Raw genomic sequence first — 27031 nt, 5'->3', positions numbered from 1 at the left:
GAGTCCGAGCAATAGATCCAGACGAGAAGAAAATGTAAATTAATATAATCGTTGGGGGTTTATTGCACCTGCCATAAACGGTGTGTTTGCCCAGCTAGCAGCGCTTTAGTTAGAGTAATAACAGGCTGGCCGTGCGTGCAGGCTGTCAACATCCCGAGCGGCCAGACTGATGAACAAACAGTGAAATTACAAACACAAGACTGACATGTTTCCAATGCATTCAGACATAGTTTTTTCTCAGCCCTGGTAGACTGGTTTTGTTTGGGGATTACATTAATTGGGTTGCTTCAGTATTCAAAGGCTTTCAGTCTACGTTGGATTTTCTGTTGATTGGCAGTTTCCCAAAACATGAAGGTATTATAATTGGAGACGAGAGAGAATGAAACTCAGCTCTCCATCGGCAGAGAGAGGGCCGTCTGCCATTTTCTCATCATGCCACCATGCTCAAAAACTAAAACAATGCTGTCAAGTATTTTCCTGTTTATCCACATAATTTCAATAAATAGGCTAAAGTTACAGCAGGACTATATTTTAACATTGTTTCACGGGATCTTTTTGATAACACTAATAATGACCTTCATCTTAAAACTGTGGTGTCGTGGTCCCTTAACTTGAGGGAAGCGATCACAAATGGTTGTTAATTAAGACTGGAGGAGTACAACTACCAGGGCGTCCATCTTAATTAACTGGACTGGCCCACAAACACAAGAAGGGTCACAGCTTCCTGAATCTACTGCGGAAACCGAGGTGCTTCAGAGTGTGTACACTGCAAAAATGGACCTAAAATAAGTAAAATGCTGTTAGAATTTGTGTTTTTGTCCTAGATTTGAGCAGGTAAATACGATTATCTGCCAATGGAATGAGTATTTTGACCCCTAAAATAAGATAATTAGACATCCTGCACTTGAAATAAGATGACGGAGATGAGTTGTTCCTATTTTAAGTGCAAAAATCTTATTCCATTGGCAGATAATCTTATTTACCTGCTCAAATCAAGGACAGATACACTCATTTTACGAAGATTTTACTTATTTTTAGTTCTATTTTTGCAGTGTAGGACGCATAACCTTTCTGTGACGCAGTGGTGGCATCTGCAGCGTTTCTATGCTGTGGTCTGCTCTGGTGGTAGTGACTGAACAAGCTGCTTAGGAGAGCCAGTCCTGGTCCAGCCCCTGGATCTCACTGAGGAGGATGTTGGCGTTCCGTTATGGACTCCCTCCTCCCCTCCATGACTCTCTGGGAGCTCCGAGCAGCTTCTTTAGCATCAGGCTGCAGGACTGAGCGTTTCTGGAGGTCCTTCATCCCCGCTGTTTCAGATTCTTTAACAAAGTGCAATTATAATATCATCAAGAGCTTTTTTTGGGTCACTGCAGTGTCAATGTAAATGTGCAATACTGTCTACTGAATGTATTTCCATCATACACCCTTGCAATATCTCTAGACACATTTTTTAATATATCTGTGTAGAAAGATGTTTCCTTTTCAAAAATCTGTTTTATTGTCTATTTTAAAACTTATTCCTTTATTTTGTGCATTTTATTGCCATATTTCTATGTTTTTACTTGTAATCCACACAAGTAAAATTGTCATTGTCATTAAGTGAATATATTTAGTGTGAGGATGAATAGAGCGTATTTTACTTGGTTACATGAACAGCAGCAGCTTCAGCTTTGTCACATGCATGATGCCAGAAGGGCAGCAGATTTTCAGAAGAGAGCATTTAAGCCGTCAAAACCACTAGACTTGAATCTATTTTGGCTCAATATTGTTAAGTCATGCAGTGAAACGTGGGTAAATAATCTGTATTTACTGTTCCCCTTCCTGCTCATACTAATTTGTGTGTCCCCCTGCAGACCACTCACTGCCCGTCTTTCTCTGTCCACAGTTTGAGAGGAACGACCCGGTGGACGGCAGGATCACAGAGAGACAGTTTGGGGGCATGCTGCTGGCGTACAGCGGCGTCCAGTCGCGGAAACTCAAACAGATGCAGAAGGGCTTGAAGAAGATGTTTAAGGATGCACAGGTAGATCCGTCTCTTTGTTCACCCATGCTAGCAGATAATGATCATAGTGTTTGTTATGTCTCAACATAGTCCTACACATCCTCTCAACATAAGCAAGACTCATATTTCAAGGCTTCTGCTTATTTATTTGAACTATTCGGTTTCCATAAAAAAAACTGAATAGGCTGCAGAAGTTTTAATTTTTTATGCATTTTCTCTAATCTATATAGGGTCAAAATTCTACTTAGAGGTTCATATGTGTCCACATGCCCCTGACTCTTTAGTTAAATGTCCCTTAAAAAAGTTGTGTCTGACACATGCACTGTTGCCATTAAAAAATTAAGACATGACTCCGCCCGAGTATTTGACAACTCTGACATAATTGACAGAGTTGATCCAATTTAATTGGTTTTCTGTCATTTATCTCTCTTTTAGGCATAGTGCACACATTTTCTATTGTTCCGATAGGTTTGGAGAGGCCGTTCCAGTAGGGTAATATTGCCTTAATCTATTGTTCCCAATTGGATTTTTGGAACGTTGACCTTTTTAAGAGACACAATGGCTTCATCTGACCAAGCTGCCCCACTTAGAGGAGAGAAATCTGCTTAAAAAGCTCAAAAACAATAACCACCCTAATCAGGAACTAGAAACTACCAGAACACCAACGTCCCCCTCAACATTAAAGCAAGTTTCGCATTACCTTGGTTAGGAAAGGTCAAATGAAAAGGTCTGCTACAAAATGGGCCACCTTTCTTCTTGTTTTATATCTAAAGTTACCCATTTTAGACAATACAATATAACTTTATTTATAAAGCACTTTAAAAACTACGCTGTTGACCAATGTACTGCACACTGATTAAAAACTAATAAAATGCAGAAATACCCTTTTGTTAGCTCTGTCAATACAATAAAACTAACCAATTAATAAAAGAAAAATAGACGAGCCAAGTCGCTTGTGGGGGAAATCTTGTGAACAGACGGGACAAAGATTCAGCTTTCTGGGAGATAGTCACGAAGCGCATGTTTGGATGAGCCTGAACGTTGCAGCTACTGTCGAGCATGGTAGTGGCTGCATCATGCTGCGGGGCTGTTTAGCTGCCGGTGTTTCCCGTGCGTAGAAAGAACAGCAAGAGGACGGCTGCCAGGTTCTTTGCACGGTTGACTTTGGAAGCAGTTCTATGCTTCAACAGGACAGTGACCCCAAACACATCATACTGCATACTAGGGCTGTATAATCTATAATCTAATAATCTAATTACGATTTTTTTTTTCTTTATATTGTGATTTAATGCGATTTCTTTTTTCTTTTTTTTTCTTTTTTTTTCAGTTTAATTTATCATGTGTTTTAAAATATAAACAAACAACAAATCAATTTGTTTCCTCGCCATGTGGATTAGTTGCTAACACACCCACAGCATCTAAACTCAGAGCAGAAATGATTGCGTTCTGCCTACAATATATTTCAACCAAAATTGCAATTTTGACTTTTCTCTGCATTAACCACAAGCAACAAAAATGGCCTCTAAATAAAGATGTTTGTAAACAAGGACTATTTTAAATATGAACTTTTAATGTTTCTATTAATCAGAATATTATTCAAGAGAACAGCTTTTAATTTAATTGGACATCAATCCTTGTTGAACATAAAGTGCAACCAACAAGCAAGTCTATGTATTAAACTGATTGACCAGAACTTAATGCTTTGTATGATTATATAAACTCTAAAACAAGTAATAAATTTAGATTATCTCACTGCTGCAACTGTCTTCCCTTCCATGTGGAGGCAAACCCACTTTAAGCATATTACCGACACCTAATGAACGTGTCTAATTCCCTAATTGTTACATAGCCAAAAATTGCAGACTCTGCGATTTGGAAATTGTTTTTTTTTTTTAAATCACGATTATATTAAAAATGCGATTAATTGTTCAGCCCTACTGCATACTGAACAAGCTTAGCAAGGGAGACTCCACTAAATATCAGCGGCGGTCCCATAACACAGTTTTTATTTATTTATGGGAGTTCCTAGTTGTCTAATAATTTTACCAAACAAAAAGATGAGTTAGGAACCAATGCTGACCAAAGTTGGTGATGTAAACTTCTCACATGAACTGTACATGTAAGTAAGTACATGTATGTAACGATGTTTGACACGCCTGAGCGAGAAAAATTACATCCTGTTGGGAAATAGTGTTTGTGAATGACATGAAAAAAAAAAGGTAATGCATCAGTAAGAAAGGATAAAACTTTCTATGCCAGTCGTCGTCCACTTGGTCAACACTCTGTTTAGCTATGATCAAAGTAAAAGCTGTGATTGCTCAGGAAAAGCTAACATTTCATCCATCTTTGAGCCTCTCAGGGAGCTCCGTCTCCGTAGACTCCAACTGTTTCACACTTTGTTCTGCGTCTTTGATATTTCTCTTTCAATCACTTTTTTTTTTTAGTTTAATTCGAACTGACGTCTCACACAGAAAGTTTCGACTTCTTGTTCTTGGCTCAGACTTTCTTTCTCCACTCCCAGGCACGTTGCTTTACGCACCGAAAACACCAAAGAATAGACGAAAATGAAAAAAAAAAACAGACGTCGGCCTTCTGTTTTCTGTTTGCTTTCACACCAGTCCAGAGTAACGAGAGCATCAATCGTCTTGGTGAAATCGTGTTTATCATCATGCGCATTATAACCACTAAAGTGTTACAGGAACTGCAGGAAAGTAAAGACCGCAAACAACTGAAATATCGAAAACTGCACGTCAGGCTGAGGTGAGCCATGTCTGATGGAGAAATACAGCGATTACCTCAGAAAAAGTTACAAGAAAGAAGTTTTTTATATTGTTAGCATGTCTGGACTGTGGCTGTTTCATAGTAGCCTTTTATTAATATCCTAAAAACCTTGTGGAGGGATGGCTTAGAGATGATGAAACCAAAGCTAAACTTCTGACCATTAAAGAAAATAACATGATTCCCACTGTGAAGCATGGTGGTGGCAGCATTATGGCGTGGGCTTATTTTTCTTCAGGTGGAACAGCTTTTTTCTGTCAGTTTTGAGTACAAGTAATATTATGACCCAACGCCTTTGGGTTTCTGACAAAAAGCAGAAAAAGATTGATTCCAGAGTCCTCACCTATCAACCGTCTCATCTGATAGGTGCATGTCTGGCTTCATAACGAGGAATGTGTCGAAAGACGTGTGAGGCATGATGGAGAAGTACAGCAATTATCTGAGGAAAAACAAGTCAACCATAAACAGTGAAGAAGACGAATCCTTGATTTGTCTCCCTCCCACGAATTAAACAACGCAGAGCATCACTTCCTATTTGTCCTCTTTCATTAGTTACCTTCTCCCATCCTGCTGCTGCTTGGCTCATATTTCCACTAACCCATAATGTAGATGAAAAAAAAAAAAAAAAGGCAAATCTATCGCCAAAGACCAGCTGCTTGCTTTTCTTTGCAAATGAACTCAGGAGCAGCGCAGCAGCTGTCTGAGAGCGAGTCTGTGGGTATGTGTGTTTATGCGTGTGTGTTTAAGGCCGTCTGTCCCCCTGTCCTCTCTCAGCGCTCTGATCAGCCATGTGCGTCCAAAGCTTCTGCCCGCTTCCTCCTGTCATTTGTGTCTCACCGCTGAGCCGCGCTCAGAGGCGGCCCGCGCGGTTGCTGCTCTTTATTGTGACGGTTTCTCAGCAGACGATCCGTGTACTTTTAACCCCGGACTAAACTTTTTCTCTTCGTTTTTTTTTTTTTTTTTTTTTTTTACCCAGGGAATCACTTTTGAGGAGGTGGAGAACTTCTTCACCTTCCTGAAGAACGTGAATGACGTGGACACGGCTCTTAGTTTCTACCACATGGCTGGAGCCTCCATAGATAAAGGTACGCCCACTCTCGCTTTAACGCTCCCTCTGATCGCTTCCCTTTCAGCCCTGCAAACCTGATCTAGTTCCCACGTCTTTGAGCTCGTCTTTGCTCCCGCCCCTTACTCCGCTCTTTGTCATCCGCTTCTCCATCCGTCCGTGTCTCTATCACTATTCTCCTTAGGATTGCAGCTATGAGCACATTTGAATTCAAGCCCTGCTTAGGCAGGCATGACAGGTGACTTCCTGCCTGCGGTATGAGCTGCTGATTCCCACAGAGACGTGGTCCTCATAGGTCAGGGCACGGATGGAGGGGCGCAGTGCTGAAGCATCAATACGTGGTCTCCCTCACAAAATACCTGCAGGACAGTTCTACCTATTATTTGCATCTATATCACTTTTTTTTTTAAATATAAATCTTGGACCACACTTATTGGCCCTCCTGTAAGAATGTGTAAAAATGTTACGATAAATGAATCTGTTGTTGCAGCATTCTGCAATCTTACACTGATAAATTAAGGAATCCATCCTGTCATTTAGGGAGGTGTTCAGTGGAGAGTAACGCATCAATTCCCTAAAAGTTGCCCCAAAACACATAAAAAAACGACTGTGAAATGCAAACCTGAGTTAAACAGGTGCCAATCAAAAGAAGAGAAACTGGGGGCCATTTTGGCTCAAAGGTTTTAACCATTATTTGGTTTTCAAATGGTGATGTTCTGAAAATAAACTCCACGGGCCGCCGGACCCTTAAGGAGTGAATAAATAAATGTTTCTAACAATCCATAAAGAAAAGATGTAACTGAACCATTTTTAACGTATTCTTCATTTTTTTGGAGTTGGTCATATTTTCTAGCAGCATTTAAATTGAAAACCATGACCTCCTCTTGTTCTCAGGGATTGTTAATATGACCCGACACAGAAGCCTAAGTTTCCTCAAAACGTGGAAAAGCAGATGTGTGTTGGTCTTCAGAAGTGAGGCTATGGCTACAAGCTCATAGCTGCTCACCTAAACCTAAAATAATAAAACCTTTATTCAGCCTGGATGACGACGTTGACATACAATATGTCTTCATCCAGGGAGACCGGGTCATGGTGGGATAAACACCCTCAAAAAGAGAAGAACTGGTCAGAAACAAGCTTTTACAGAAGTTCACTCTGGATACATGAGTAGTGGTCTAGAAAAAAGGCCGCTAATGTTACACCGCCGTCAGTTTTTCAGTTAATGTTTCCATAAATCGTATATGAGACACCACTGCATCTTTTTTTTTTTTTTTTTTTCTCTCTCTTTGCTCCTTATTTAGTCTGTTTGCTTTACTTGGAAACCTAATTTTAAATGCACAGCATTATGAACTCTTCTGAAATACCAGGAGATGTTGAATAAAGAATCTCCTGACCTCTACCAGAAAACAAAGAAAGGGTCAACAATGCATCATTTTACTGGATAATGATCCAAAACATTTCCTTAAATGGTTCACCAGACTCAGAGTTAACCTTTCCCCACGACCATCTCAGTCCCCAGACATAGATCCTATAAAACCAGGACCAAACATTTTACTCAAGAGTAGCACTACTTCAATATATTTTTACTGATTCAATATTTAAAAATGATGTAATCAGATAGACAAACGTATAAGGTGACGTGCAAATTCTGGTAATTTAAAGACAAAATATACACTAAAGACAAAGGAAACACTTTTAAAAAAATTTTTTTCAACATTAAACTTGAAAGTAATACTTACAGCAGTTATAATGTATATACAGTATGTTAGAACAGTGATTAAATACTTCCAATGGCAATATCTACTGTTCACAATATGTTCATTTGACCTCCATATGGCTCAAAGAGCTCAGCTGGTAGAAAATAACATTAAAATAACAAAGCTTGTTTAAAAATAAGAAATGTCACTTTAACATAAATTTAGGTTTTTGTCTCTCTGGTGCATTTTTTTGTTAAAAGAAGTATGTAGCCAGAAGTTTTACTCAAGTTAGAGTAGTGATACTTGAGTAATAATATGACTGAAGTAAAAGTAAAAAGTACAGTGCAGTAAAGCTACTCCTAAAAGTACATTTTGCTCAAAGGTTACCCAAGTAAAAGTGCGTAGTTATTACCCACCTCTGACCAGGACCAAGGTACCTGGATGATCCAGAGAGGTTGGGCAAACATCCTTCAAGGAGACTAAGGGCTCCAACAGGTGGTTATAGAAAGTTTGGGTGCCAGTATTTGTAGCACCAGTGATTTTCACAAAAAGTTATGATTAAATGTAAATTAAAAGTTGGATCTGTACCGATTATGCTGCTGAAATAAAAGCTGAATTTATTTAAGTCTTTTTTTTTTCTGCAGCCAATCAGTGTGGAGGCTGAATTACTCAGAGTGAAATCACTGATTTACATTATGCGCATTTCTTTTTATCTGCTCTAACATTCACGTTGCTGATTGTTTTTATTATTACTGGATGCTAATAAGAGCAGCAGCAGCTGAGGATCTGCAGCTTTCTAATAGGGAAACTGTTTGATGATTCAGTGTCTCCTGCATTTATTATTAGGAGTCAGCCCTTGAGTAAGCGTCCATATGTTTTCTGTCTGCACATCTATTTACTGAGGGAGCAGCTGCTGGGTTAATACAGTGAGGGGTGGGGGGGGGCGTACCCTGAGGTTCAGGTTTGGGCTCGGCTGCGTGTAATAACTCTGCTGCTCATCAACGTTTGTTGGGTCTGAAGCCATCAGCCTGCTTCCTGGTTGACAGACGGCTGCCAGGCATGAGTCTGCAAGTTTTCTCCATCCTACCGTCGTCCACGCACTCAGACCGGCTTTCTGCTCCTCCTGCCTGCCTGCAGGAGCTTTTACATCGTCTGCTGCTCTTTTACATCTTTGTTCTTGTTCTCATTTTCTTCTTCTTCTTCTTTTTTCTTTTCTTTCATCTCTCTCACCTCACTCTCGAATCCAACGATTTCACACCCTTTCCCTGCGTCTCATATGTGGGCGTTGAGTGGGAACTGCACAATGGCTTTCTGAAAGGTACAAAGGGAGGCCTCTAATGGGCTTCTTGGTGGGATTTGTCGCTGTTTTTTTTTTTTTTTTTTTTTCACCATTTGCTTTGACTTTTTTTCCATTATGATGGGCCTTTTTCATACTTTTCTTCTTTCACTTCTGGCTTTCTAATACGATTGGCTTGCAGGAATATTCATTTCTTGTGATAGACTAACACAAACTAATGCATTTTGTGAAACAGGAGGAGAATCATTATTATTTTTGTACTTTTCTTCACCACTAGTGTGGCATCAGTAGTTTGTGAGTCACTCACAATTACATCTGTAAGTCTTTTAGGTTATCTCTATACCAGCTTTGCCCATTCTTCTTTGCAAAATAGCTCAAGCTCAGTCAGACTGGATGGAAAGCAACTGCAAAATTTGGATTTCTTCCATTTTATATTGTATTTCAGGTTTGGACTTTGACTAGGCCATTTAAATACACGTGTTATGATTCGATGTAAACTCCCCACTCTGAGCTTCCCTGTGTTTGCTGAAGTAAAGCAGCCCCACAGCATGATGTGGGACGCGCCTCTCATTAGGAGACTTACAAAGACATCTGCTCACTTTTATTTATCGGTATTAGAGTAGAGGGGTCTCTTATACCTCTAAATACTTATATTTGTTGGAAATGTTAAAAAATGTTGCTCTACTTTGTGTTGATCTATCACATAAAATCCCAAATTAACGCCTGGAGCCACTTTTTACATGTCTGGCTCTCCTCACAGCCTTCATCTTTCTGCTCTCTCAGCCTAACATCTGGATGCTGTGCACTCTTCCTCCTCCTCTCTCAGCCTCTCTCCCAGGTTTCCCCAGTGAATGGGGGGGGGGGGAAATAAACCTGCCTCGTATTGATCCAACGCAGTTTGACTTGTGCACACAGTGTTCTCCACACGAGCTCGCTCAGACCTTTTGTTGCTGTGAAATCTCTCCCCCCTCTCAGTCACCATGAAGCAGGTGGCCCGCACCGTAGCCAAGGTGGAGCTGTCGGATCACGTGTGCGACGTTGTGTTTGCTCTCTTCGACTGTGACGGTAAGCGGATGACAGTCTCATTATCGCATCCCTCCTCTGGAGATAATTAAGGACAGCAGAGAGTAACTCTTGAAATAAAAAAAAATATATTAAAAATGAAGTCGTGCCTCATAGGAGTGTTCACACCACTCGACCTCTTCACATTTAGTCACGCTTTAACTCGTAACAGTGTATTTTAATGGGTTTTATGAGGGGAAAATTAGAGATTATAGAGATTATCTGCCCCTTTATTTTAGTCGCACTTAAATCTTTCAGATTATGAAACAAATTTTGATAGCAGCCCAAATAAATACTAAATGCAGCGTGTAAATGATGATGTTTGTTATGAAGTGGAGAAAGCTATCCAAACCAGCCCGGCCCCATATGGAAAAAAGTAAATACGCCTCTTATAAAATCATGACTGAGCTGTGATTAACCACTAGTTACACCCGTAATTACTACCAGAGCTGCAGAAAGAGCAATTAGCTTAAATAGAGCCTGTCGGATTTCATGGTTCGAAAATACGATAGAAGCTGAGAGATCTATAACACGGCTCAAACACGGTGGTGTTAGTGTGATGCTCTATAGCTGCGATCTTTCTTGATCACTGGTAATAATCAACAGAACCATGAATTTTGTGTTGGTTGCAAAAAGTCCCAAAGGAGAACCTCCGGCCATCCGTTGGTGACCTTAAGGCTTAAACCCACTCAGGTTAAGCAGCAGGACTCTGATCCAAAGCACACCAGCGAGTCCACCTCTGGATTCACTCAGGCTCTCTTCCTTTGACTTTAAATTGGGTTTAATGATTTGAAACATTCAACATGGCAACAAAAAAATAACAAAATGTTTGGAGTGTAAAATCTAGGGCTGGCTGATAATTCAATAACAATATATATCAGTCGATAGATATATATCTATGATAGAAAAAAAAAAGGGTCAAGAAAAAGTTCAACAGAATAGTTTTTCTTCCTTTTGGATTCTAGCCTATCATATAAGTTAATACTACAGTCATTACGTCCTCCCAACCAATCACAGACCCAGGAACTGCTCTGTCACCAAGCTCCGCCCCCTTCAAAGAGATCAGAGAGAACGCGTTCTTTTTTTAAAAACTGGCTGTTTTGGTAAAAAGTTGGTTGAATAATTGGTTGAGTTTAAATTCAGTGTTTGTGCATCTTTATCTAAAAATAGGTTGCTAAGCAACAACATAAAATGGCCAGTGCTGCACTTAAAGTATATGTTTTCAATTTCTTGATAATTATCGATGTCGATCAATATGATTTCTATTTTATCTATATGCTTTTTTTTTTTTTTTTTTTTTATACCGTCCAGCCCTGGTAAATTTATTTATTATTAAGATTTTGTGAAGTGAAGGGATCCGAATACATGGTTTAAAAATATTTTACAAATAAATCTGAAAAGTGTGGCTAACATATTTGTTCAGCCACTTTTGGTTGAAACCACAGCTGCAGGTGTTTTGGGGCTTTGCACCAGTTTTCCTGTCCCTGCTGGAGAAAAGCATGATGCTCCCTCCACCGTGCTTTAGCACAGGAGCCGCTGTGATTAGAGACCACCACACATGAGTTTCCTTTCACTTCACAGTTAAAATCCAATAAAAGACGTTGTAATTTCCGGCTGTTGGGTGACCAAATGTTCAGGAGGTCGAAGGGTGTGAATATTTCTGCAACATTCCTTAGTTATTGACAGCAGATGCTGGAGGTGAAAACCCTCCTCCTGTTACTTCTCCTTCCCTCACTATTTCATCACCTGTCTGTCACCCCTCCCTCTCCCTCTCCCCCATCAGGGAACGGAGAGCTTAGCAACAAGGAGTTCATAGCCATCATGAAGCAACGGCTGATGCGTGGGCTGGAGAAACCCAAAGACATGGGCTTCACCCGGCTGGTGCGCGCCATGTGGAAGTGCGCCCAGGACACCGCCTGGGACTTCGCCGTCCCGAAGACGTAAACGCGCTCCCCCCTTCACACGTGGAGGCCAGACAGAGACGGGGATGGGGAGGCGCTGTCGTTCAGGAGGCGTGACATGAACTCAGTAAATCTGCAGCTCTGAGGGGCCGCCGTCAGTCGTTACTGCATGCTGCTCCACTCCAAGCTATTAATCCTCGGTGACTGAAGCGGCTCCTCCTCCTGTGCCTTTCTGAGGCGTCCGGATTGTTCTTGTATATTTCAGAGTATTGCAAAGTTTCGGCTTATTATTTTTTTTTTCCCGTATACTATCAAAAAAAGACACAGGATTTTTAATTAACTGACTTAAAATAGTTAAAAACGCCACTTTCTCCTTACTTTTTTTTAATGCATTAAACAATAAAGAGGAACTCAGTTTAGTTTTTAGGCAGATCTGTCTGTTCGCTGCTGAGGATCTTCGTATTCCTCACCAGCGTGTCCAATAATAAAAAAACATTAAAAATGCTTCTCTCACACTAAACATGAATCTTTTAAAGAAATATCCTATTAAAGATGTTGTAATAACGTTAAAGGCTTCGTTCTTCTTTACAGCGAAAGGGATTAGGAGCATCAACAACTGGAAAGTCATTGTTGTGAAGCGCAGTCTGACACGTTTATTATGTGAAAGTCTGAGTTTTGACTCTTACTGCATCCGGGGGGGGGAGCGAGAGAGAAAAATAAAAGCGATGGATGTGTGTGCGGGAACGGTCAGCAGTTTTGTCTAATTGAAATGGAAAAGGATGGGCAGTCCTCGGCCTCCGCTGCCCATTACCAGATTGTCCTGCAGCATCCTCACACACACACACACACACACACACGCTCGCCGCACCGCTGCGCCATCGGCCTGAAACGCGCCGCTCTGCTCTCTCTCTCTCTCTCTCGCGTGTATTACCGCTGACAGGCGGGAAGTGGTGCTCAGGAGTGATTTCTAGACAGGAGATTAGGTTCAAGGGCCTCTCATCAGTATTCCTCCACCGTGTTCTTCCAGGAGTTTGTCTGGAAGGGCAATCGCACAGAGATTGACTCGCCAGGCACCACCGTGTTCTCCGTCATCGGGCTTAGATTTGAATTATTAATTATTTCAGTACTTATTAATATACAGCCACAACTGTTTTCGTAAAAACCACAAACTTAAGGGGATTTTTATTTTCTTGACGTATTTGGATCCAGTCCTTGTTACTCTAAAACCCTTAAACAACATAGAATTTTGCGTAATTCATAGAGTCGCCGTGTGTAACTTAATCTCAGTATGAGTCCGGCTGGTCTGTGAAGGCCTCAGAAGTTTCTTTAGAGAGAAAACCAAGGAGAAGGTTGTCAGGAAGCCTAAAGGCTACGAACGATATCCTTCAACATCATCTGCCAATAGAAGGGAGGACCATGGTCATTCTGGAGGAGCTGCAGACGTCCACAGCTCAGGTGGGTGAATCCATTGACAGGATAACTTGTAAAATATTTTTTTCAAAACAGCTGTGATGGAAGAGTAGCAAAAAGAAGCCCAGATGGGGAGGCAGCAGACGTCCCTGAGTCCAGTCTTCCGGACTGGAATTGCAGGAACCGAGATTTGGTATAGCAGAGGGGATATTACCACGAATGAGAAATGAATGGAAAATAATATTGCCCCAAAATATAGAATAACTAAAAAATGTTGTGCCGTTCATTAATGATAGCACCTTGTGACATTGTTTTATTTTGTTACTGAAAATAAGTAAAAAATATCACTATTATGATATATTACCTTTTTTTTTTTTTGTATTTTTTTTACACCAACAGCTGCTGTGAGGTAAAAAAAATCAACATCGCACACCACAAGCAAAAAAAGTCAATAAATAGACATGCAAAATATTAAGAGATTTTAAAGTGCAAATCAAACGCATTCAACAAAGAAAATAGAATAAAATTAAACCGGCTCCTACCGTTTTACTGTTAAAGGAAATTTCTATTTTATAAGTACAAATAACAACCGTGTTTGTTTAAAGATTTGAGGTGGCTGTATGATTTTAGGTCAAAATATTCACCTTGTGGCTCAATAGTCACATGCAGCAATGAATTGTGGGTAATACACTTCAGCAAAGCCTGCATCAATGCGGACTTCACCAAATTGTGGATCGAGGGGTGAAATACCACTCTGGAGAATCAGGACGCACTACGCACTCACGCCCTCAGCAGGAACACACATTTGAGGGTGGAAATGCGAGTGTTGGGACAGGACCGTTGTCGTACGGTTGACCCCATGAAAGGTCAAGGAACAGGACCAAGGAGCTTTAATTAGACATTTTCGGGTGCAGCCTGAGACAAATGCACATTCATGCCACACTTTTCAGACTGAAGTGGAGATTGTTGTCATTTATTTTCACTTGAACGCTGATGCACCACAACTTCTGTCTTAGTCTATCACATTGTGTGTGTGTGTCTGTAGTTTATAATGTTTGGGGAACTTAACACACGTCTTAATATATGTAGCGGTAGACTTTAATCAGCAGAACTGTTCGCTTGATTCTGTGGATACAAAACTTCTCTAGAATAACTGCTAATTTAATAAGATTGGGGGTAAAAAAGGTGATTTTCTGATAAAACTTCAATTTATTTTTTCAAACTACTGCTGTCAAAAAAACAGGCAATATCTCATTACACTGATATTTGCCCCCACTCACATGCTCTGTGTGGGCAGTGAGTGACGGGATCTGCCAACATAATTGTGGATTTTCCACTGCGGTGCCGTAAAGCACTCAGCTGCACCCAAAATTAAACATCCTGGGAGGGAGAGCGGCCTAGATGTCCGTGTTTTTTTCCTGACAGCCGACCGCCATCGTGTGAGATGTGAAACGTGTAATGAGCCCCAGTGACGACGTGAGGCTGATGGATGCTGAGGGCAAGCGTTGCGTTTGTTGGTGTCTTCTTTCATGCGAAATGTGGCTCTTTGAGGTTGAAAGAGGTCCATCTAAGGTGCTGATGCTCTGACTGCATCAGAGAGTTTAAGGCCTTCTGGGATTGTTGCAGATCATGGAGGTCCAATCACTGTGAGGTTCATTAAAGGAGTATTCTCACCCATTCTGACAGGCTTGTTAGTGAAACAGAAAGCTTGGCATAAAGTCTGCTGTACTCTCCTGCTCCACGTTTGCCCAGAAACACAAGCGGCGCATTGCTGCCCCCTGGAGGCTCTAATGGGAACCGACTGGAGTGCGGTTCAATAATTTGCAGCTCAAAGTATTTTGTGCATTATCCGTGAAATCTGTTTTTCTTTTAGTGTAAGAGAGCATAAACTGAGCCCAGTCCCAGTGCCCTGGGGGATCTAGTCATACTTCTTGGACTTTATCACATTTTGGATCATTACAACCAGACTCTTCAGTGTATTTTATGGACTTTTTAAACGTACACCAACACAAAACGGTACATACGTGAAATTAAAATTGTTACAGTTACAGCTGCAAGTCTTTAGGGGGGGGATTTCTCTTTTAGCCGTAGACATCTAGACGCTGAAATATCACCTGTGAACATCCGTTTTCATGTCCTGTCAGAGATTTTTTAGATGCATAAAGGTCTGGACTTTGACTAGGCCACTGTAGTACATGCACCTGCTTTGATAAGCCATTCTGTTGCAGCGCTGGTGTGTCCGGCTGGAAGCCTAACCTTCAGTCTCCAGTCTTTCACAACCTCCAGCAGTTTTTTTTTCCCCTGCTGGAGGTTGTTATTGTTATTTGGGTCATTGCAACCTCAAAACAGGGTCAACAGGCCCCAGATCAGTCTGCTTTGTGGCCTAACAGGCTTTCTTGCAGGATTTAGTCATCACATGTAACCAGCTTTTCTGTCCCTGCTGAATAAAGAATCCGGTTTTACCAGGGAGATGATGGGTAGTCACCTGGTTAATTTACTTGAGTAACCTTTTGAGAAAAAAATATATTTTTGCTGCATCATGTTTCTGCTTGATTATGCTGATGTTCTCTGACAAACCTCTGAGGCCTTCACAGAGCAGGTGGACGTATGCAGAGATTACTGTGAAGACTGTAAGACCGCTGGGCTGTTTTTCTTTCCAGGGGTGAAAAGTTAAAGTTACCTTGTCATTTTTTAAAGCTCTACATCATTCTCTTGCTTTATAGCCACGTCTACCCTGCGTTGATCGGCCGCATAAAATACAGCAGCGTTTCTGGTTTAACGTTTTTATTTAAAGTTATAATAAAAAAAAAAATGACACTGGTACAGAGAAGTTTATACAGAACGTTGAAACTGCAACAAACATGGCTCTCTGGTTCTTTATGAAACTAAATTCATTAACCACTTATGAACAGAACAGAGGGTCGACGCGGGCATCCGCACGTCAAAAGAAACTGGATCAAAGCAAATTTCCTTTACGGGAGCATAGAGCGGGCGTCCATGGTCCTAATAATCCATATGGAATAAAAATTCACTATAAATACAGTAGAAAACTTTAATGTTTGTTGTGATTAATGGAAGAAAAAGCCCAAACACTCCCATCTTCAAAGTTTAGATTTATCCGAATAAAATGTAACAAACTTCATCAATAGATCCATTAACCCCCCCCCCCCCCCCCCAAAAAAAATCAACATAGCCTTTTCACACATAATGAGCCCGTTAGGTCGCATGGCTGTTATTCACTGGCGGCTAATTGACAATTAAACGTGCTTAATGAAAATTACAGGACATTAATCATGAGACAGTGGGACAGGTCCTGTCACCTGGTGGCCTGCAGCCACCTAGTGGCCATAAGTCATACATCACACAAGTCAACCAGTACCTTGGTGTCACAGCTGGGAACATCTGCATCACTGCCAAGGTTTAAATGATTACAAACAAAGACTAAAAGGTGAGGAACTCTAAGTGCCAGCTGGGCTCCTGGCTTCAGACTGTGGCGATGGACCGTTTCCAGGAGGGACCGAACGACAGAGTCATGATCACGCCGCTGAGATATTCAGGTCAGCGGCCATCAGTCGCTGTCAAACTTGATAGAGTTGATTGTGGTGGAAATGGCTCCGCCGCGGTAGCTCCCCCTCTTCTTCTTCGTCTTTTCGTGGCGGAACGACTTTCCTTTGGTGAACTTGAGCGCCTCGTTGGCTTTATGTCCCCAGTCTCCGTTGGCGCCGCGCTGGACGGAAGAGAAAGGAGGAATTATAAAACGCTGCTGATGAAACGAGAGAGAAGCCTCGGTTACAGGAGGGCTGATGTGAGAAAAGTCACCTTAGCTTCGAAGGAGTTATCAGCCAATCGGGGATCGACTTCTACGCGCTCCTCCACGATTCTACGGAAAGGTACGTTGGAGGACTGTAACAAAGTTACTTCCATCAGTTTCCTCATCAACAGACAACCTCAATTTAGCCGCCGTCACGTCCTCAGCTCTTACCTTCTTACTGACTTTGGGGAAGGTCTGAGGTGTGGTGGTGACTTTCTTGTTTTTCGGCGTCTTCTCCTCCTCCTCCTCTTCGCTCTCCGATGACTCTTCATCACGTTTCCTCTTTCCGTTTGTACCTGCGTGAGTCGGAGGTTTGTGCGTTATTCTCAAACTCAGGGCAAACAGTCCATGCTGGAGGCATGATGAAAATCACCAGGCCGTGCAAAACTATTCACTCCCTTTAACCGACTACATTCTGTCACATTAACAGTGATCCAGTTAATACCTCAGTTTTTTCCTACTGCACCTTAAAAACAGCAATTATCAAACCTCTGTTGAAATGAAACAAAAAAATATGTGGACAAGCTGCAAGTTAAAGTAAAAAACCCAAACAACGACCCGCTCCTTTGACTTTGTTCAGTGGCATCTGCACACATGCAGACTGTGAAAGAAGCACCGTGTTGGGATTATTGGAGCAACAGGAGAATCGGGTCTGAAGTAATCATGATTGGTCCACAGCTCCAGTTATCACAGCAGGAAACCACCAATCAGGATGCAGTAATGGACTCAGACCTGAACATCAAAGTCTGATTTATATCGCCCCCAGACCCAAACAGGAGCTACGTTTATGGACAAAAGTAATCGGCCCGTTCTGATTTCATGCAACAGACAAACACAAAGTAGTGCCTGAAGTGTCAAACATCTACAAAGTGTGGTGTGCATCTGCGTTAAAAGCCGTTACTAAAAACCAGCCGCCTGCAGAAGTCAGCTACTTGGTAACAGAGTCAACATGAGAGTTTAACGCCAGGTTAAACCCGGCTGGACTCCAGCAGGTTACAGAACATCAGGGAGCACAGATCCAGGGTCAGTGATGGAGTTGTGACAAAGTTTAAAGCAAATTTAGGCGATGAAGCCTGCACCGCGTGGCAGGAACACCGGCGCTGCACCTCTTACAGGTGGTGCACTGCAGAAAAGCAACTAAAAGTAAGTAAAGCTTCCTTTAAATGAGTATTGTCCTTGATTTGAGCAGGAAAGCTTCAATGATCTGCCAGTGGAATCAGATTATTGCTCTTAAAATAGAACTCTTCATCATCTTATTTCAAGTGCAGCGTATCTAATCATCTTATTTTAGGGGTCATAAAGATTAATCCTTTGTCAGATAATCTTATCTATCCACTCCAGTCAAGGACAAATACGCTCATTTCAAGAACATTTCACTTACTTTTAGTCCCCTTTAGCAGCGTGGCGGCTCTTCAGCAGGGAGACAGAGGGGACGGGTTTAAGTTGAAGCATAATCATCAAACACCGGAGAAAATCTAATCCACAATCTGAACTGTACGTTAGTTTTTATCAGCCGTGCATCATTTCACTTCAGCTCCACCAACTACTGTGTCAGTCACATGAAATGTGAGTAAAACCAGGGTTCCTACAGCATAAGGCAAGTTAAATTCAAGACTTTTTAATGCCACTTGAAATAAAAAGTTAAGACCAACTTCATGATAAACAACATAAACCTGGTTGCGGCAACTTCACCCAAATGTTTATTTTAACATAAACCATTACTTTCTGGCTCAGCAGACATGTTAAAGATTTTGAAAAACATTCCATATAGGAATAAAGCTAAAAAAAACACACAAATTACAGATTTATTTTGAACAACTACTGAACTGAATTCCCAAACTTTGTTTTGTTCCCTACTAAGATAAACTATAAATCAGTGCCAACTCTTTTTCGCAGCTATGGTCCGGCCACAACAGTTTTTATTGGTTCCGCTATCGGGACGGAACCAATAATAGTTACATTGAGCCGTTCGGTAAATTTAAAAAAAAAATATATAATTGTGTCAATTATTTTACTGTTTGGTAAGGATTACAGAAATAAAATCCTATTTATGACCTGGTAACAATTTTAAGACCTAAGAAAGACTGATTTAAGACATTTTAATGCCAATTAAGGCCTTAGTTTTATATTACAGAATTCAATGCCTTTTAAGACTTTTTAAGGATCTGCAGGAACCCTGAAAACACTGAGGGGTCGTGGTCGTTATGAGACATGAGGTGGAAAGGTTGAAACTTTTGCAGTATTTCACACAGACAGCGGCGTCCCATAGAAAGTGGGCTAACGGCGGACCCAAACGTGTTACTCACTGTTAGCGGTGGGGGTGGTGGGGGCGGTGGCTGCCTTACGCGGCGCCTCCTCCTCTGATGAGCTGTCTGAGGAGCTGCTGCTCTCTTTGCTCTTAGCTGCAGGGGGGGTCTTGGTCTTTGCTGCTGCAGCAGCTTTAGCTTTACTGGGTTTGCTGGCCTCCTCCTCCTCCTCAGAGCTGCTGTCACTGGACGAAGACTCGGCAGTCTTGGCTGCAACCTTCGCCGCAGCGACGGCCTTCTTAGGAGTGGCTGCTTTGCCGTTGGCGGCTGCAGGTTTAGCAACGGGGGCCTCGTCCTCAGAGCTGTCTGAAGAGTCAGAGCTGCTCTCCTCTGCCTTTTTCCCTGCAGCAGCAGCAGCTTTGGTGGCAGCAGCAGCAGCTTTGGTGGCACCGGCAGGTTTGGTGGCACTGGCAGCGGCTGGGCCTGGTTTCTTGACTGCAGGCTTTGCTGCTTCGTCCTCTGACGACTCTGAGCTGTCAGAGTCAGAGCTGCTGTTTGCTTTAGCTGCTTTAGCCGCCGGTGTGGCAGGCTTTGAGCCTCCAGCCCCTTTAGCTGAGGCCTTTGAGGCTGGGGTAGCCGCTTTAGCCGCTGCAGCTTTGGGCTTGGCTGGCTCTTCATCTTCAGAGGAGGAGTCAGAGCTGCTGTCAGATGCTGCTGCCGGTTTTCCTACAGGCTTCGACGCTCCAGCTGCTGTTTTGGCTGCAGACTTTGAGGCCGGGGTGGATGCTTTAGCTGCAGGTGTAGCAGGTTTAGAGGCAGCCTTTCCTGGTGTGGGCTTTGCCTTGGCTGGCTCTTCCTCCTCCTCTGACGACGAGTCAGAGTCTGAGCTGCTCTCTGCTGCCGCTGCAGCTTTTCCTGCAGTTTTAAGGGGCTTTGAGGCCGGGGTGGATGGTTTAGCTGCAGCAGGTTTAGAGGCCGGGGTGGACGCTTTAGCTGCAGGTGTCGCAGGCTTTGATGCAGCTTTTCCTGGTGTGGGCTTTGCCTTGGCTGGCTCTTCCTCATCCTCTGACGACGAGTCAGAGTCTGAGCTGCTCTCTGCTGCAGCAGCAGGCTTAGCTGCCGGCGTTGAGGTTTTTGAAGCTGGAGTAGCTACTTTTGGGGTTGCTGGTTTGGTCTTCGCCGGCTCTTCGTCTTCAGAGGAGGAGTCAGAGTCTGAGCTGCTCTCTGCTGCTGCAGCAGGCTTAGCAGCAGCTTTAGCAGCAGCTTTAGCAGCCGGCTTTGCAGCAGGGGTTGTTTTAGCAGCTGGCTTAGCTTTTGGGGATTGGTCCTCATCCTCGGAGGAGTCCTCGGAGTCCGAGCTCGTCTCTGCTGCCTTGGCGGGGGGTTTGGAGGCAGCAGTGGGGGCTTTTGGGGTCGCAGCTTTTGGGGTCGCGGCTTTTGGGGTCGCGGCTTTGGTGGGCGGCTTTGCTGGAGCCTCGTCTTCAGAGCTGCTTTCTGAATAGACGACAAACATTTACCGTTTAAAAACATTTCTATACACATTAGCAGAAAGAACTGAGCAGAATGAAAACCCAGACGCAGGTCAGGCTCCTCTCTGGGGTCCCTCACCTGAGCTCGAGCTCTCGTCTTTCTTTGCTGCAGCAGGTTTAGCGGGGGCAACTTTGGCCGCGGGCTTTTTAACCGTCTCCTGTTCCTCCTCGGAGCTGGACTCCTCTGAGGAAGACTCCGCTTTAGCAGCGGCGGGTTTGACAGCAGGAGATTTGGCTGCAACAGGAGATTTGGCAGCAGCTTTCTTCACCTGCTCCTCCTCTTCTGAACTCGAGTCCTCCTCAGAGTCCTCTGTTGGAGCCGCTTTGACAGGGGCGGCTTTTTTTGGAGGGGCTTTTACCGCCGGTTTCTTTGCTGCTTCTTCTTCATCCGAGCTTGAATCTGAGAATTCATAAAGACAGGAGCATGACTTCATGTGTTTGGGTTCATGTTGACCACATTATAAAACGGACATGCTGCTGGGATCGTTACCGGAGCTCTCTGAGCTGGACTCTGGCTTTTTGGCTGCAGGTTTGGTGGCTGCAGGTTTGGAGCTGGTCTTCTTTACAGGAGCAGGTTTAGCTGTAACGTTTTTCACAGTTTTAGTCACTTTTTAATCCGTTGACAGGCCAGACTGAGACCACGGGGAAGCTCTTACCAGCCACCTTCTTCTTCTTCTCCTCCTCGTCGCTGCTGTCCGAGGACTCGCTGGCCTTGGCTTTGCTGGTCTTGGCTTTGCTAGCGGCGGCAGCAGCAGGAGCCTTCTGGGTCGAAGCTGGAGGAGGGACGGCGCTGTACGGCCCTAACAACACAGAGGAGGACATTTGCTATTGTGCAACACATGATCAACGCACTGGACCTGCTGTAACAGAGGTTACATTTTTTTATTTCAATACTTCTACGGTTCTCAGTCCTCTGATGTAAAACCTCTGGATTTATCACAGATCCGTCTACAGAGGTTGGGCTTTTAATACAGAAGTGGCAAAAAGAAAAAGGCAGACACACACCGGACGAGTCCAACTGTTCACACCACAAGCTCCTCAAAATAGAGACGCCAAGCTGAGGGTCCCTCTAAGGACCACCAGGCTCGCTACATGGAGCTTTCACACCAGAGATGCAGCAGGAATGCCGGCAGCAGAGAAACGAGACGCCGTTCTTGGTGAAACTATTTGCAGACCAACCTCATCAGAAGCTGCACACCGTTTCTGTGGCAGGAAAATTTTACTTTGAAACGTTCCCCGAAGCGGATCTGTTTGACTTCGCCACCGTGTCTCACTTCCTGTCAAACTGATGCACAGGTAGCCTTTAATTGAGTTGGACATCAATCCTTGTTGGACATAAAGTTTAACCAACAGTCAAGTCTGTGTATTAAACAGTCTGAATGCTGCAGTGAGATTCCTTAAGTTTCTGGTAAAACAGTATTTATTATATAAACTCTAAATAAAATGAGATTGTCTCAGTGCTGCAGCTCTCTTCCCTTCCATGTGGAGACAAACCCACTTTAAACATTATCGACACCTAAAGGACGCGTCTGATCCATTAATTATCACATAACCCAAAACTGAAGACCTCTGCTATTTGGAAACTGTTTTTTTTTTTTGCGATTATATTGCAAATGCGATTAATTGTCCTGCCCTAAAAATAACATGAGCAGAAATTACAACATAGGTATAAAAAGTACAGACATTTCCCAAAAGTGTCCAAGGCTGAGCTGCAATTCCTGATTTTATCAGCTGGATTAAAATGCAACTTAAATGCATTCTGCAACAATAAGTGAACAGAGTCAAATATTTAGCAATTCTAGGAGGCTAAAATGTACTCAGTTCCCCAAAAAAAAAAAGCATCAGTGCTGGTGTCATACAGCTAGAATAAAGAAACAAACCTGGTTTGGTTTTTTTGCTGGGCGGTGCTTCGTCTTCAGATGAAGATTCTTCGCTGCTGGACTGAGCCGGAGCTGCAGCTTTCTTCACTGCAGCAGGTTTAGCAGGCGCCTTAAAGAGCACACGCGTTAAGCCACCGTTACACGGTTACTAACATGCATACATGGCCGGATCATCTTTACTTCATTACCTTGGCTGGAGCTTCCTCTTCAGAATCAGAGGAGCTGTCCTCACTGCTGCTCTCCTGCTTCTTCTTCACGGCGCCTTTAGCAGAAACAGCTGCTTTGGCTGCTGTGACGGCTTCTGTTAACGAGAACAAAAAAAAAAAAAAAAAGCACATTATTAACGCTGAGCTCCACCTTATTTTACAGGTCTGGCTCTCGGTGGCTTCAGACTTACTCGCTGCGGGAGCTTTGGCGGGTTTCTCCTCTTCAGAGTCCGACTCCTCGCTGCTGGAGCTGCTGTCCTTCTTCCTGGTGCTGCCAGCGGCCGGCGCAGCCTTCAGAGGAGCCTGCACACATGAAGCTTCGTGTTAGGAGCTGAGTGAAATTTAAAAGATGTCACTGTGATATTTATTCCCACCTTTGCAGGAGTCTTCTCCTCCTCAGAGTCGCTGGAGTCCTCGCTGCTGGAGCTTTCTGCGCTGGGTCTGGCCTTCTTGGCCGTTGGCCCGTTAACAGCCGCCCGCTCATTAGGAGCCGCTTTCCTCTTCTTGGACTCAGGCGACCTGAAAGAAAATGAATGCTGTTACTTAGAAATCAGGCAGATTATCCACAGGGACATCTGGACTGTACACAATCTGGTGTTTCTCCTCATACTTCAAACAAAACATTAACATTAAAAGTGGCAAGAAAGACTATTTTTTAACACTTAAATGTTAAATGAATATTCTTCTTAAAGGCAAAGCAACATTTAAAGTAATTTCCCATTGCATTTCTCTCCCATTATTGGTTCAAGCAGCGTTAAATCTTTTGTTTGAATTTCTAAAGGGTTGTGGAGCATCACAAACAGCCAAGCGCTGGTTGAACTGACCTCTCTCTCCATTTCTTGTATATCAGAGCTTCCAGTCAAGTCATCCGCACTATTAATTATCATCGGTATAGAAACAGTCTGATTTTGTATGCACAGAGGGCGTACAGAACGAAATTTCATTTGCATACAGCTTGAGAATTTCAGTGAATTGCAGTGGATTTTAGAATAAAGTAACTTTGCAGGATAATAAAGTAACTTTGCAGGATAAATGAAGTAACTTTGCAGGATAAATGAAGTAACTTTGCAGGATAAATGAAGTAACTTTGCAGGATAAATGAAGTAATTTTGCAGGATTAATGAAGTAACTTTGCAGGATTAATGAAGTAACTTTGCAGGATAAATGAAGTAACTTTGCAGGATAAATGAAGTAACTTTGCAGGATAAATGAAGTAACTTTGCAGGATAAATGAAGTAACTTTGCAGGATAAATGAAGTAACTTTGCAGGATAAATGAAGTAACTTTGCAGGATAAATGAAGTAACTTTGCAGGATAAATGAAGTAACTTTGCAGGATAAATGAAGTAACTTTGCAGGATAAATGAAGTAACTTTGCAGGATAACTTTGTAGGACAGTTCCAGGATAAAGTGCAGCAGTGATTTCACAGTACAGCAATTGAGATGTAAACAATGCAGGACACATGTGGCACAGAGTCCAGTTTTAGCTTCAGCAGTTCAACAGTCTGATGGCAACAGGGAAAACGCTTTTACCGAGCCTGGAGGACCTGCAGCGGATGCTGCGGAACCTCTTCCAGAAGGTAGCAGGGAGAACAGTCCATGGTGGGGATGTAGGACACGTGAAAATGACCACAGAGACGTTTACTTGTTGAGAATGTGATGAATTGAGCTTTAATGTTTCTGATAATCCAGTTTAAACAGACATAATCGTCCTCATGTGTATCAGGCAAACGTTCTTGGTATATTAAAGTAATCAGGACACCATGTGAAACTAATGCATCTGACAAAAGCTGCCATTCAGAATCAGAAACAAGTTTGTTGCCAAGTAGGTTTACACTTGATTTGGTGTTGATGGTGCAGACAAATTCTTCACAAAATGCAAATAAAAATGCTCCCAGGAAACAAAAAAAACCTGCCTATTCATGCATCGTATCTCAACCATTTCTGTCCAAATCACAGAGATGCCCATTCCCTTTGGATTAGTATCATCACAGGGCCTCTGAGTTCAGCAACATTTGCAGGGACATTTTTACTTTAAAATTTACTGTAATTATGACAAATCCCATGTGGTCCCTAGGTAAAACTAATCCTGTGCGAATAGAGTCTAAAATCATAAAAGTGACAGTTGTGGCCACTTTAGGCACAGTCCACATCTTGGGAATCATCCTCCACTTAATTTATAGACCATGCTTTGTATTACGGCTTGGCGATATGGCTTAAATATAAAATCTCTGATTTTCTAATACCAAATCTGATTAATAATTTTTTCCCCTTCCCTTGTCTTTCACAAAAATAAATTAAAGAAATTATTTTAAAAACCTGCAACTAAATGGAAGTGTGAAACATGCTTGTAAATCAAGATGGCAGCCCGGCCATAGTAAACAATGAAAATATAACAAAATGTTGCTGCTAGTGGTTTTACACGATGAGCTAAGAACGTGCTTCACTTCACCTGTGTAACTTCAAACTAACTTGAAAAAAAGAAAAAAAAAAAAAAAAAAAGAAAAGTAAATGAGTAAACTAAAGCGCCTCATCTTATGGTAAAAAATACAATCCTGTTTACAATATTTTACATTTTCCTAAACATATTCAGCATTGCATGCGATTCTTTTCATGGAAGCCCAATGAGTTCATTGACCAAATAAAATGCAGATATTTCTAAAATAAAATCTTTGAAAAAAAAATGTTTTTAATTTGAATTAAATCAAATCAATTAAATCTATCGCCCAGTCAATGCTGCAGCTATCCCACCTTATTTAACTTTTTTTTTGTTCCTTTTGTGCTTTCCCCTTCAACTAAACTTTACATTATTTGAAGCAGTCAACAAGTGTCAATGGCAACTGCTGGACGACGTTCAAGAAAATCGTCTTCGCTGTGGTTGAATTGGTCATAATATGGCCCTAACATAACATTTCTGTGTTAGAATCGGGTTGTTTTTTGGTCTTACTGAACATTTACATCTTCAGAGAAACTGAATTTGAGTTATTAGCTGTAAAGCACGATCTGATGTAGTATAGTACTGGGCCTGGTAAGATAAGATAAGATAAGATAGGCTTTATTGATCTCACATTGGAGAAATTCACATGTCACATCAGCTCGGTAATCAATAATCAGAAGAAGGTGCCAAACTAGGACAAGGTGCATCAGTTATATACAGTGTATCCTCGTTTATACAGTGGAATAAAAAAAAGAAGTAAATAAGAAAAATAAGAATAAAAATACAAAATAGAAATAAGGCAGATGATGTCTTGGTATTATAGTCTATGGCTACATTTGATTACAGAGAGCAATTAACGATGAAATAAATTAATTTAAAGTGTGACACAACTTACTTCACCCAGAAGTCGTAGATGTTGACGAGGCTTTCTTCGTTTTGATCTTGTGGATTCTGCAAAAAAGCAAGAACACTCAATTCAGTCAAACATAAGACAGCGGCATCGGCCGTAACCAAATATGTAACAGTTACTTATTTATAAGTTCACAAATTTAAAAAAAAACACACACAACCAACGCTGCTGCACGTGCTAATTTCGCCGGCCCCCCACGTTACCTGTGCGTTCACACAGTTACGTCGTTAACCTGCAGAGTACAAACAGCAACAACAGACGGCCCCAAAGTTAAATACTTACAACTTTAGTCTTTTTTATGAACTCCTGAGCCGCCTTGGTGAACTTGTTCTCCAGCAAGAACGAATAAATGCATTTATAAAGATCACTCGGGACAGCGTTTGACTCCGCCATCTTTACCACGCTCCTTGTGGACAGAAAGGAAGTGACGGAAGCGCGCATGCGCCCTACGACGACAATAAACAGCGGACACTCTGCTGTGATGGCTGCCTCCGCTGGAAGAATTGTTGTTGTTTTTGCATTTTCAGAAAACGGGAAAGAAAAGTCCCACTGATAGCGGGACTATCGACTAAACAGAGTTTCTTTTGTACATTATAGTATATGTAAAACGTAGCTATGTATTTTCAATTCAACGTATTATTTAAAATCTTTTGTTTCTTATATCAGACAGAGTGAGACCTCTACAGCTAATTTATTTTCCATACTTTACAGAAATTCACTAAATATCAAATATGTTGGTTTTTTTTTTACTTTAGAAAATCGCAAATACATATATATATATTCCTCATAGTTTAACATCA

The 27031-nt window shown here is 42.1% G+C and overlaps 2 protein-coding genes across 10 annotated transcripts in view; one reads left to right on the top strand and one right to left on the bottom strand.

The window, feature by feature from the left end:
- The window catches only part of micu1 (mitochondrial calcium uptake 1), a 59168-nt gene extending 46794 nt beyond the window's left edge, over positions 1 to 12374 (top strand). For all 6 annotated transcript variants that reach the window (XM_021314665.2, XM_012859217.3, XM_012859218.3 and 3 more), the window contains 4 exons: positions 1886 to 2023; positions 5757 to 5865; positions 9816 to 9905; positions 11686 to 12374. In XM_021314665.2, the coding sequence (XP_021170340.2) occupies positions 1886 to 2023; positions 5757 to 5865; positions 9816 to 9905; positions 11686 to 11846 (498 nt within the window). In that variant the 3' untranslated portion in view covers positions 11847 to 12374. The remainder of the gene's footprint in view (positions 1 to 1885; positions 2024 to 5756; positions 5866 to 9815; positions 9906 to 11685) is intronic.
- A 3606-nt stretch (positions 12375 to 15980) lies between these two features.
- nolc1 (nucleolar and coiled-body phosphoprotein 1) lies at positions 15981 to 26662 on the bottom strand. 4 transcript variants are annotated; one of them, XM_036126349.1, is made up of 14 exons: positions 26514 to 26661; positions 26217 to 26272; positions 23260 to 23404; positions 23077 to 23188; positions 22868 to 22980; positions 22680 to 22788; positions 21456 to 21599; positions 21290 to 21379; positions 20879 to 21199; positions 19905 to 20764; positions 19331 to 19871; positions 17196 to 17320; positions 17033 to 17116; positions 15981 to 16940 (listed from the first exon to the last, which is right to left on the bottom strand). In XM_036126349.1, the coding sequence occupies exons 1-14, from the start codon at positions 26622 to 26624 to the stop codon at positions 16782 to 16784; spliced, it is 2970 nt and encodes a 989-aa protein (XP_035982242.1). In that variant the 5' UTR covers positions 26625 to 26661; the 3' UTR covers positions 15981 to 16781. The 4 variants fall into 4 exon arrangements, with proteins under 4 accessions (XP_035982242.1, XP_035982243.1, XP_021170349.2 ...); XM_036126350.1 differs by having other exon boundaries at positions 19331 to 19875; positions 19909 to 20764; XM_021314674.2 differs by having other exon boundaries at positions 19331 to 20764.
- Positions 26663 to 27031: the final 369 nt, after the last annotated feature.

This window comes from Fundulus heteroclitus, chromosome 22 (assembly GCF_011125445.2).
Source record: "Fundulus heteroclitus isolate FHET01 chromosome 22, MU-UCD_Fhet_4.1, whole genome shotgun sequence".
NCBI classification, from domain to species: Eukaryota; Metazoa; Chordata; class Actinopteri; order Cyprinodontiformes; family Fundulidae; genus Fundulus; species Fundulus heteroclitus.
Note: the sequence above shows the minus strand (reverse complement) of the source record. Positions and strands in the feature narration are given on the sequence as shown.